The 12,347-nt window shown below is 43.5% G+C and overlaps 1 protein-coding gene across 2 annotated transcripts in view; it reads left to right on the forward strand.

The window, feature by feature from the left end:
• Positions 1 to 6,733, forward strand: part of LOC112235472 (calcium-binding and coiled-coil domain-containing protein 1-like) — a 25,781-nt gene extending 19,048 nt beyond the window's left edge. The window contains exons 9-15 of one of the 2 annotated variants that reach the window (XM_042299622.1): positions 1 to 96; positions 972 to 1,097; positions 1,579 to 1,674; positions 1,983 to 2,070; positions 2,343 to 2,614; positions 3,431 to 3,516; positions 4,170 to 6,733. The exon at positions 1 to 96 is cut by the window's left edge and continues 159 nt beyond it. In XM_042299622.1, coding sequence (XP_042155556.1) covers positions 1 to 96; positions 972 to 1,097; positions 1,579 to 1,674; positions 1,983 to 2,070; positions 2,343 to 2,614; positions 3,431 to 3,516; positions 4,170 to 4,197 — 792 coding nt within the window. In that variant the 3' untranslated portion in view covers positions 4,198 to 6,733. Of the gene's footprint in view, positions 97 to 971; positions 1,098 to 1,578; positions 1,675 to 1,982; positions 2,124 to 2,342; positions 2,615 to 3,430; positions 3,517 to 4,169 lie in introns of those variants that run through there. The other variant, XM_042299623.1, reaches the window with a different exon arrangement.
• The last annotated feature ends 5,614 nt before the right edge of the window (positions 6,734 to 12,347 follow it).

The following is a 12,347-nucleotide window of genomic DNA, read 5'->3' on the forward strand; positions in this document are numbered from 1 at the left end:
CAGCTCACCCTGCAGCTAGCTGACGCCAACCTGACTCTGAGGGAGGGCAGAGCACACTGGGCCCAGGAGAGACAGAGCCTGCAGCGTACCACTTCGGTAGGATACACCACCGCAGACAGTAATAATCATGGATGGACCTAATCATATGAATTGGATTACTCAAGTAGTCATTTTGAATGCAAGTAGCAGAATGTCTTAGCAGCAAAATAACATATCAACATTCTTTTGACTGTGTGGTAGCCTAGCAGCAGGTAGCCTAGTGGTTAAGTCGACCCCCTACTTTTTCGAACATTCTGTTAAAAATCGCGCAACATTTCGGCGTCCTGCTACTCATGCCAGGAATATAGTATATGCATATGATTAGTATGTGTGGATAGAAAACACTCTCACGTTTCTAAAACTGGTTAAATCACCGCTGTGACTATAACAGAGCGTCTGTTTCATCGAAAAGCGCAAGAAAAACTGATCACTGAAAACTGAAAAAAATATCCATGCGCCACTTGCATGTATTGTTTAAGGGGCACGAATTCTTTTGTTTACGTCGCCTTCAGGTATTTCGGGGTGTTGCATGCTATCAGATAATAGCTTCTCATGCTTTCGCCGAAAAGCATTTTAATAATCTGACTTGTTGGCTAGATTCACAACGAGTGTAGCTTTAATTCATTACCCTGCATGTGTGTTTTAATGAACGTTTGAGTTTTAACGAGTGCTATTAGCATTTGGCGTAGCGCATTTGCATTTGCTGATGGCTAGATGGGACGATTGCGTCTTGGGTCGACGCAAGAGGTATTAAGAGTGTTGGGCCAGCTACCGAAATGTCGCTGGTTTGAATTCCTGAGCCTACTAGGTGAAAAATCTGTCGATGTGCCCTTGAGCAAGGCACTTAAACCCTAGTTAGTCCTGTAAGTCGCTCTGGATAAGAGCATATGCTAAATGACTAAATGTTAACGGTCTGTTTCTCACCCTGGCAGAAGGACAGAGAGCGTCTGGAGAAGCTGATTGGAGAGATGCAGTGGATTGAGGAGAAGCTTCAGGAGGAGAGGATGGAGAGAAAGAAGGTGGAAGTGGAGCTGGGAAGAGAGAAGGACTGTAACCGGGTAAAGAGCAACACCTACTCTACCACATGGAAATCAACATTTACAGATATGACTGGATACACCAACAAACTTGGAAATCAAAATCAACTCTCTATACACACCAGTGGAGGCTGCTGAGGGGAGGACGGCTCATAATACTGGCCGAAATTGAGTAAATGGAATGATATCAAACACATGAAACACCTAAAAACGTGTTTGATACCATTCCATTGACTCCATTCCGGACATTATTATGAGCTATCCTCCCATCAGCAGCCTCCACTGATACTGAAATGTGTCCTCTATAGTACTTGCAGCTCCAAGATTGTGGGTTTGATTCCGATAAAATACTTTATTTTGGGTTATTATATATTTCTGTCAACATGCTGAAACCTTCAAACTGGAAAAACTAGTCTCTTTGATTACTTATGATGTGCTGTGCTGCTGATCAGGCTGTGTATAGCAGTATATGACTCCTGCTATTGATGACTGCCCCTTGTAGGTGCAGCTGAGTGAGACACGCAGGGAGCTCCAGGAGCTGAAGGCCAGTCTGAGGGTGGCCCAGAAGGAGGAGGAAGAGCTGCTGCTGGAGAAACAGGCAGGACCCCTTCTCTACACCTGTCCAACACTTCAACCACCATTTCCCTTTCCCACTGTCCACATACATTCACATTTCTGAATCAACTGCTATCCCCTACCCACTACTCCAGACGCTCTCTGTCCTTCTGCCATGGGGAGGGAGACACGCGCCCATACACACGCACGCACACACACGCACTTACACGCACACACACACAGAGAGATAATAATTCCTGTGTCTAGAGGTGTAGAGGCTAGGGGTTATGTTGGGATAACAGTTGTGTGTGTAGATGAGTGTCTGACAGGTCTCTGCTCTCCTCTGTACAGGACCTGATGGAGTACATGCGTCAGGTGGAACAGAGGATGGAGGCTGTGGCAGATGCCAAGTGGAGCGCTGCAGTGTTCGCCCCCACCAGTGAGCGGACACACCCACACTAAAACATTGTGGACCCGCCCTAACACTGAGCTGTATGTACAGCACTACAGCAGTGCTCATTTGATCTGTGGGCTGTCACAACAAGAGATTCTATTTCTACACCAAATAGAATCTGAGATTAATTCAACCTATCATGAGGTAGATACGGAGACTAGAGCCAGGAGTTTTTCCCCTCCAGGGAGAACTCCTGACCCTTGCCGTGCTCTGTTGATCACTTAACACTGTTGTTTTCCACTCTGTGTGTCTGACAGGTCTCCCTGACAGTTCTCTGTCTGACTCTGAGGATGAAAACCCTGAGGCCCTGCAGCCCCCCCGCCAGAACTCTCTGTCCTCCCGCCCTCTGGCCCACTACAGCCTGTGTGACCCCCAGGCCCAGCCTGACTCCATGCTTCCCTCCACCCCCCCTTCCTCCCCCAGGGATATGTCACGGCCCCTCTCCCGAGGGGGCGTAGTCATCAGCCAGCCCGCCCCCCTTTCGTTGCCAAGGCAATCAGAAGATACCCTGACACACAGCTCTGAGTCGGTAAGAGACGGTATCAGATGCTCTTACACGCGCACACATACACACACACAAACACACACACACACACACACACACTCATTCTGGACTCATATCCTGTACAGTTAGCCTGGCTGTTTCCTTAGGCTTATAGCCTGGTGATAACATGACTTATCTTCGTTTGACTGTGACTCATTTGGTTTAGTTGTTATCATGTGAAGGTAATTAGGCCTGCCTGTGCACTATTGCATTATTGTACTATTACACTATTATGGCTTATAGCACTATTATGGCTTATTACACTATTGTGGCTTATTATACTATTATATACTATTATACTATTATGGCTTATTACACTATTATAGCTTATTACATTGACTTATTGCACTATTATGGCCTATTGCACTAAAGCTTATTACACTATAATGACTTATTACACTATTATGGCTTATTACACTATTGTGGTTTATTACACTATTGTGGTTTATTACACTATTGTGGCTTATTACACTATAGTGACTTATTACACTATTGTGGCTTATTACACTATTGTGGCTTATTACACTATTGTGGCTTATTACACTATTGTGGCTTATTACACTATTGTGGTTTATTACACTATTGTGGTTTATTACACTATTGTGGCTTATTACACTATAATGACTTATTACACTATTGTGGCTTATTACACTATTGTGGCTTATTACACTATTATGGCTTATTGCTGGACATGTATATGATTATTACATGTGTGCCTCGCTGCTCTCTCTCTATTTGTGCGTGTGTGTATTTGTGTGTGTATTTGTGTGTGTGTGTGTGTGTATTTGTGTGTGTGTGCAGGAGGAGGAGGGTGACACAGCCCTATGTGGAGGACACAGCTCTGGAGACGAGACAGCTCTGCTGCTGCCTGAGACCACTGTCCTCAGGTAACACACACACACACACACACACAGTCCTGTCATTCCACCCCCCCCACACACACACAGTCCTGTCATTCTCCCACCCACACAGTCCTGTCATTCTCCCCCCCACGCACACACAGTCCTGTCATTCTCATCACACACACACACACCCACTGTACTGTCATTCTCCACACACACACACACACACACACAGGGATGGTATTTACGATGATAGGCTGAGTATGGCTCGCAGAGATGGAAGTTTTCAATATCAGGTCGTAAAAGAAGTTGAATGAGGGTGAGGAGGAGGAGGAGAAAGAGATGGTGTAAGACAGTGTAAGGCACAGTGAGTGACGCAAGGAGGGAGTGAGGGAGGGGATAAGGGAGAACAAGGGGACAGATTCGTTGACAGCAGGCTGTAGCAATGATTTGTCTACAGGCTAGTACCGCAGTCACGGGCCAATTTTCAGCATCATTAAAGCACTCTCCCACGCTTTCCCTCTATATTTCTCCCTCCCTCCATCTCTCACCTCTTTCTTTTCATATTACATTCCTTTTCTACAGTTCTGCTGTGCCTTGACTCCACTACACATTTCGCAATTGTGACGATAAAGATAAAGATTTGATTGATTGATTGTTCACCACCTTTCCTTTCTTGGTTGTTCCCTGTCATCCAGTGACCTGGCTGATACCTCTCAGTGGTAGAATGGCGATGCAGGATCAGATCTACACCAGCACTGGCTGTTTGGCCATTACTTTAACTTGCCATTCAGCACACAAGCACATACACTACAACTCACCTCTACTCTTGACAAACTATGTTAATATGCAATTTGCTTTTACATTTTATATGAACTCTTTCTTTGACGTATGACTATAAGGCTGTTGTGTTGCCCCCATTATACTTAACCTGGTCTTAAGAATGACATAATACCTGTCATAATAGCTGAAATCGTAGTTACGACCTGACATAGGACTGTTATAAAGCGTAAAACATTTGACATTTTAAAGGGTTAATTCGATTTGAAATAGTAATGTTTTATAACAGGGTTATTTCAGTTGCAGGAGGAGTTGATGTTGTGAGCTTTATGGATTGTGTCACTTTATGAGGCATCATGACAGGTCACTAATTAACATAAGTCAGTTATTGAAGGCTCCCTCTCTGATTTCAGTCGAGCCAGAAAGAAATACTGTAGAATTGTTTCAACGTTTCGTCTCCTAGAAAAGAACGATGAAAAACATTGCATTTATTTGTTACAGTATATTCATAGTAGTCTGGTTGAGTCAGTCTGGTTGATTAGGCTGTATTCACAGTTCTCTCCATTATAAAATCGAAAAGTTGCTTTTAACTTTTCTGTCTGCGCAGCAAACTTTTACCTTTTCAGAATACTGTAATTATAGTTATTGAAACACACTACAACTATATTAGAAGAATCATTGTAAAGTACTGACACATAACATGATTTTCCTCATATTCAAACCTAAGATTTTATATTATAAGCACTTTCTGTTCTTCATTATTATTTGATTCTTGCTTTATTAATGCTGTCCTAGTGCTAGTTGAGAGGATAATTACAGACAGAGAAGCATCTGAAATGGGAAAAACGGTTGGGGGAAGTTATAGAGAGATTAATCAGGATGAATGGTAGAGCAGAATGGTAGTTAGAGTGGTCGGAGTGACATTTTAATGTTCTCTCATGTTTTTATTAATCTCATAATATATTCTATCCTCATTTACATAAAGCTATTGCTCCTGCAGGCTGGTAGCTGTAGAGTCCCTGCAATAAGAGCATACATCATACCACATTTTAACCTTAAATCAGTGTTTGGTTTTAAAGCTAAATCAATGTATTTGTTATAGAAGAAGTATTTCTAGATGATCCGTTTTATTAGACTAGATGTACTGTACATGGTCATGCTCAAAGCTCTGCTTTAGAGTGATGTAGTTCTACATTTGTGCCTAAATAACAAATTGGGAAATGAATAGTCTCTTCTTCAGCCAAGCATCATCAGTCTGGCAAACAAGACTTGTAAACTAAGGAATCTCATGATAACATAATGTAATTTATAGATACAGATGTATCGTAATCAAGTTATATCGTAATGAAGTTATGTTCTGGTTTAGTTTAAGTTAATGACATTTGATAAGAAGAGAATACTAAAGCTAGGTCATTTAAAGGGGCAATCTGCCATTGTTGTTGTTTGAACTGCAGATTGCCCCCTTTAAGAAAGAATAAGGTGCCAGGGACACTTTTTGCTTGGTATATTTGTAATTTGCTCTATTTGCACCTGTTTTTTTTGCAGTAAGAGATGTTTTGGGGGCTACATTGCTATTTTATTTTTACACTTGGATACTCCTTATTAATCCAGTCTGTTATTATCATAATCATTACCATAGTGTTTTGTTTACTCTCTTGTTTGTCTTTCTCTGATTTTCTTTCTAAAAGTAAATGTAACCTCTCACAACTATCTGATAAGGTTTGAAATGTTAGCCCAAAGGGTCGAGATATTGATTCTACTGTATAGGACATCACTGTGTTCCTTCACACAGAGGTGTAGCTGTAGGGAAAGTGTGACATCTGTCACATACACAGAGCCTTCAGAAAGTATTCACACCCCTTGACTTATTCCACATTTTGTTGTGTTACAGTCTGGATTCAAAATGGATTAAATAGATGTTTTCTCTCAACCATTTACACACAATATGCCACAATGGAAAAGTGAACACATGCTTTTCTTTGCACATTTATTGAAAATAAAATACAGAAATGCACTAATTCAACTGTGATGGACATCATTGATAATTGAAGGCTGTGCTTCAGAGGGTTTTGGAGTACCCCTCTTCGTCTCTACACCCTTTCAGCTCTACCTCTAGTGTAATCTAGTACTACATCTCTATTAGCTACTGTGGGTGGGTGAATTTGACATCCTGGTATGTGCACCCAAAGTTGCGTAGCACTGAGATCTATCCTTTTTGTTGACGTCATTTTAGATTTCTGTGGGAGTTCTATTCTTTGTCTACTGTGAGCTACATGAGTGTATGCTGTAACTTCCTTCCAGGATACCTACCTACTCTCATTGCTATACGGCTCCAGTGGTTTGCTGGTGTGTATGATGTTTTGTTTGTGGAGGTCATCTTACCTATTTAAAAAATGTATATTCTTTGGTATTTATATATAGGGTCATTAAGCGTGTGGATTTGTTTCTGTAATAATAATTAAAAAAAACAGATCTGTATCAATTGTGTCTAATGTGCCTGTTTTTTTTGATGGAAGAGAAATATTCAAACATTTTGGGTTGCTTCCTTCAGGGTATTTCTGATACTAATTTGCTAATCAGGTCTCATCTTCTCTTCTGAATATCTATCTCTATCTCCTCACTCTCTCTTCCATTCTCTCACTCACTCACTCCCTCTCTTCTCTGACCTCAGATGACATTCTGCGTTCTTATCTTACCCCCCTGCCCGTCTTTACCTGCACCTCTCTCCTTCCCCAACTCCCCCTCTCCTTCATCTCCTCTCCTCTGCTCCCTCCAGCTCATGTCTGGGGTGACGGTAGCTAATTATAAAATCAATGATGCCGGGCTGCCTAGTTTACAGCCTGCTCTAAAACCTTAACTGGGAAATCAGTGGTGGATTGATGTCTCCCTCACTCTTTATCTGTTTTAATTAGAAATGTAAAAGATATGAAGAGCCAGAGGCATCTTACTAGGATTCGTCTCAAATGGCACTTAGTTTCCTATATAGTGCACTACATTTAATCAGAGCTCTGGTTAAAAGCAGTGCACTATACAGGGAAATTGGTGCCATTTGGGATACAGACATAGGCTTTATGACCTCTGCCAGGCAGGCTGCCTGCCCCCCAGCTCTCTTTGCCTCTCTTACCCAAATCACTTTTTTTCTTCCACTTTATTTCTTGTTTAATTCTCCACCCCCCTTTTTTTCTTCCCTGATCCTTCCTAGTCTACCTTCCTCACTCGCCCTTGTCTGTGGAATATTCTCTCGTCTTTCTTACTTTCTCTATTACCCTTTTAAGAGCAGCTCTCTCTATCATTCCACTCTCTCTCCCGTCGTTCCCTCTTCATGCTTGTCTCTTCCTATAGTGAAGGTTTGAAATTGATGATAACTGTTCAGGGTGAAAAACCCTCATTCTTATCTAGCTAGCTAAAGTTATACTGCATCTAAAGTAAATCTGGCTACATCACAATGATGAAAAAAATAAGTTTGTCAGACTAATTATTTGCCTCCTTTTGAAATGTCATCGTGTTTGGTGTGACGTTGATTATAAACTCAGCAAAAAAAAAACGTCCTCACTGTCAACTGCATTTATTTTCAGCAAACTTCATGTGTAAATATTTGTATGAACATAACAAAATTCAACAACTGAGACATAGACTGAACAAGTTCCACAGACATGTGACTAACAGAAATGGAATAATGTGTCCCTGAACAAAGGGGGTCAAAATCAAATGTAAGAGTCAGTATCTGGTGTGGCCCCCAGCTGCATTAAGTACTGCAGTGTATCTCCTCCTCACGGTCTACACCAGATTTGCCAGTTCTTACTGTGAGATGTTACCCCACTCTTCCACCAAGGCGCCTGCAAGTTCCCGGACATTTCTAGGGGGAATGGCCCTAGCCCTCACCCTCCGATCCAACAGGTCCCAGACGTGCTCAATGGGATTGCGATCCGGGCTCTTCGCTGGCCATGGTAGAACACTGACATTCCTGTCTTGCAGGAAATAACCCACAGAACGAGCAGTATGGCTGGTGACATTGTCATGCTGGAGGGTCATGTCAGGATGAGCCTGCAGGAAGGGTACCACATGAGGGAGGAGGATGTCTTCCCTGTAATTTACAGCGTTGAGATTGCCTGCAATGACAACAAGCTCAGTCCAATGATGCTGTGACACACTGCCCCAGACCATGACCGTCCCTCCACCTCCAAATCGATCTCGCTCCAGAGTACAGGCCTCGGTGTAACGCTCATTCCTTCGACGATGAACGCGAATCCGACCATCACCCCTGGTGAGACAAAACCGCAACTCGTTAGTGAAGATCCCTTTTTGCCAGTCCTGTCTGGTCCAGCGACGGTGGGTTTGTGCCCATAGACAACGTTGTTGCCGGTGATGTCTGGTGAGGACCTGCCTTACAACAGGCCTACAAGCCCTCAGTCCAACCTCTCTCAGCCTATTGCAGACAGTCTGAGCACAGATGGCGGGATTGTGCGCTCCTGGTGTAACTCGGGCAGTTGTTGCCATCCTGTACCTGTCCCGCAGGTGTGATGTTCGGACAATCAGCTGTCCGTTCTCTCTCCCTGTAGCATTGTCTTAGGCGTATCACAGTACGGACATTGCAATTTATTGCCCTGGCCACATCTGCAGTCCTCATTCCTCCTTGCAGCATGCCTAAGGCACGTTCACGCAGATTAGGAGGGACCCTGGGCATCTTTCTTTTGGTGTTTTTCAGAGTCAGTAGAAAGGCCTGTTTAGTGTCCTAAGTTTTCATAACTGACCTTAATTGCCTATCGTCTGTGAGCTGTTAGTGTCTTAACGACCGTTCCACAGGTGTATGTTCATTAATTGTTTATGGTTCATTGAACAAGCATGGAAAGTTATTTGGATGTTTATAAATTATCTTTGAAAGACATGGTCCTGAAAAAGTTTATATTCTCCTAAATAAGCATTTTAAGCCTTGAGACAATTGAGACATGGATTATGTATGTGTACCAATCAGAGGGTGAAGGGGCAAGGCAAAATATTTAAGTGCCTTTGAACGGGGTATGGTAGTAGATGCCAGGCGCACCGGTTTGAGTTTGTAAAGAACTGCAACGCTGCTGGGTTTTTAACGCTCAACAGTTTCCTGTGTGTTTCAAGAATAGTCCACCACCCAAAGGACACACAGCCAACTTGACACAACTGTGGGAATAATTGGAGTCAACATGGGCCAGCATCCCTGTGGAACTCTACACAACCATGTCTGTGTCAATTACTGATTTCACCTGCATTGCTACACTTTACACTTCAAAGTAAATCTCAGCTCTGTTAAATAAAAGTACACTCAAGAAAATCTTTTTTTTAATATAGTGATCAAGAAATAACATTAAAACAGAGTAATATGCCTGTGTTCTGTGATTGTTTGGTGTGATGTTGATGGAATATTCTCCTAACCCTCAGACAACTGGACACTGGAATTTTCTTGCAACATTCCAATAAAACATGTCTAGAACATTAATATTGAAGATTCTGAGAACATGGTAATCACATTCTGGGTAAATTGTGTTTGACATTAAGGGAATGGTATCTTGGAAACAGTCCTTGCACATCAATGGCACATTCCTATGAAAACATTAGACTCTTAAAGGGAAACATTTGTTGTTAGGTGGGTTACTGCCTACTTATATGTCTCCAGGATGTCCTTATAGCCCCTAAATGTTTCATCACACACAGTCCAAGTCATGACGTTTTCTCTCTTTATCACACACTCTGATCTAACTTTTGTTCCTTATGTCTGGTCTGGTCTGATGCTACCATGCTGCTGGTCTGGTGCTACCATGCTGCTGGTCTGGTCTAGTGCTACCATGCTGCTGGAATGGTGATACCATGCTGCCGTTCTGGTGCTACCATGATGCTGGTCTGGTCTAGTGCTTCCACGCTGCTGGTCTGGTCTGGTGCTACTATGATGCTGGTCTGGTCTGGTGCTACCATGATGCTGGTCTGGTCTAGTGCTTCCACGCTACTGGTCTGGTCTAGTGCTACCATGCTGCTGATCTGGTGCTACCATCCTGCTGGTCTGGTGCTACCATGCTGCTGGTCTGGTTTGGTGCTACCATGCTGCTGGTCTGGTGCTACCATGCTGCTGGTCTGGTGCTACCATGCTGCTGGTCTGGTCTAGTAATTCCATGCTACTGGTCTGGTCTGGTGCTACCATGCTGCTGGTCTGGTCTGGTTCTACCATGCTGCTGGGCTGGTGCAACCATGCTGTTGGGCTGGCGCTACCATGCTGCTGGTCTGGTCTGGTGCTACCATGCTGCTGGTCTGGTACAATGCTACCATGCTGCTGGTCTGGTGCTACCATGCTGCTGGTCCGGTCTGGTGCTACCGGTCTGGTGCTACCATGCTGCTGGTCTGGTATAGTGCTACCGTGCTACTGGTCTGGTCTGGTGCTACCATACTGCTGGTCTGGTCTGGTGCTACCATGCTACTGGACTGGTCTGGTGCTACCATGCTACTGTTCTGGTCTGGTGCTACCATGCTGCTGGTCTGGTGCTACCATACTGCTGGTCTTTTGCTGGTTTGGTCTAGTGCTATCATGCTGCTGGTCTGTTGCAACCATGCTGCTGGTCTGGTCTAGTGATTCCATGCTACTGGTCTGGTCTGGTGCTACCATGCTGCTGGTTTGGTATGGTGCTGCCATGTTACTTGTCTGGTCTGGTGCTACCATGCTACTGGACTGGTTTGGTGCTACCATGCTACTGGTCTGGTCTGGTGCTACCATGCTACTGGTCTGGTCAGGTGCTACCATGCTACTGGTCTGGTCTGGTGCTACCATGCTACTGGTCTGGTCTGCAGCATGGTAGCACAGTAATTGACCTAATCACTGCTTGTAGGATTGGAAAGGTGGTGCCTGTGCAAACCCTGTCCCTGGGGGTTTCCATGGCAACGTGTTATTGGGGTTGCCTATATGGGGCAATTTAGTGGTTCCTTGTAAAGCAGCTATTTAGTGGTTCCTTGTAAAGCAGCTATGGACCTTATTCTAATCCCCAGTCCCTCTTTATTGATCTGTATTTAATTATTGTTAATTATAGCAATCATATAATTGATAGAATCCCTGCCTCTCTCAGTTTATCACTCTCCTCTCTAGACTGCATCTGTTAATAAAAGCAACCGTATAGTGTACTGTAGTTTGAAGGACACTGTGTGTAGAAGCATGCATCTCTACCTTCTCTGATATTATATTGCTGCCATATTAGATGATTCTGATGATTCAAGGTAAACACCTTAACCCCCCCCACTGCTATATTAGATGATTCTGATGATTCAAGGTAAACACCTTAACCCCCTGCTGCTATATTAGATGATTCTGATGATTCTGATGATTCAAGGTAAACACCTTAACCCCCCCCCCGCTGCTATATTAGATGATTCTGATGAACACCTTAACCGCCCCCGCTGCTATATTAGATGATTCTGATGATTCTGATGAGTCAAGGTAAACACCTTAACCCCCCCCGCTGCTATATTAGATGATTCTGATGATTCTGATGATTCAAGGTAAACACCTTAACCCCCCGCTGCTATATTAGATGATTCTGATGAACACCTTAACCGCCCCCGCTGCTATATTAGATGATTCTGATGATTCTGATGAGTCAAGGTAAACACCTTAACCCCCCGCTGCTATATTAGATGATTCTGATGATTCTGATGATTCAAGGTAAACACCTTAACCCCCCGCTGCTATATTAGATGATTCTGATGATTCTGATGATTCAAGGTAAACACCTTAACCCCCCCGCCCGCTGCTATATTAGATGATTCTGATGATTCTGACGATTCAAGGTAAACACCTTAACCCCCCGCTGCTATATTAGATGATTCTGATGATTCTGATGATTCAAGGTAAACACCTTAACCCCCCCGCTGCTATATTAGATGATTCTGATGATTCTGATGATTCAAGGTAAACACCTTAACCCCCCCCGCTGCTATATTAGATGATTCTGATGATTCTGATGATTCAAGGTAAACACCTTAACCCCCCTGCTATATTAGATGATTCTGATGATTCAAGGTAAACACCTTAACCCCCTGCTATATTAGATGTTTCTGATGATTCAAGGTAAACACCTTAACCCCCT

This window comes from Oncorhynchus tshawytscha, linkage group LG16 (genome assembly GCF_018296145.1).
Source record: "Oncorhynchus tshawytscha isolate Ot180627B linkage group LG16, Otsh_v2.0, whole genome shotgun sequence".
Lineage (NCBI taxonomy): Eukaryota > Metazoa > Chordata > Actinopteri > Salmoniformes > Salmonidae > Oncorhynchus > Oncorhynchus tshawytscha.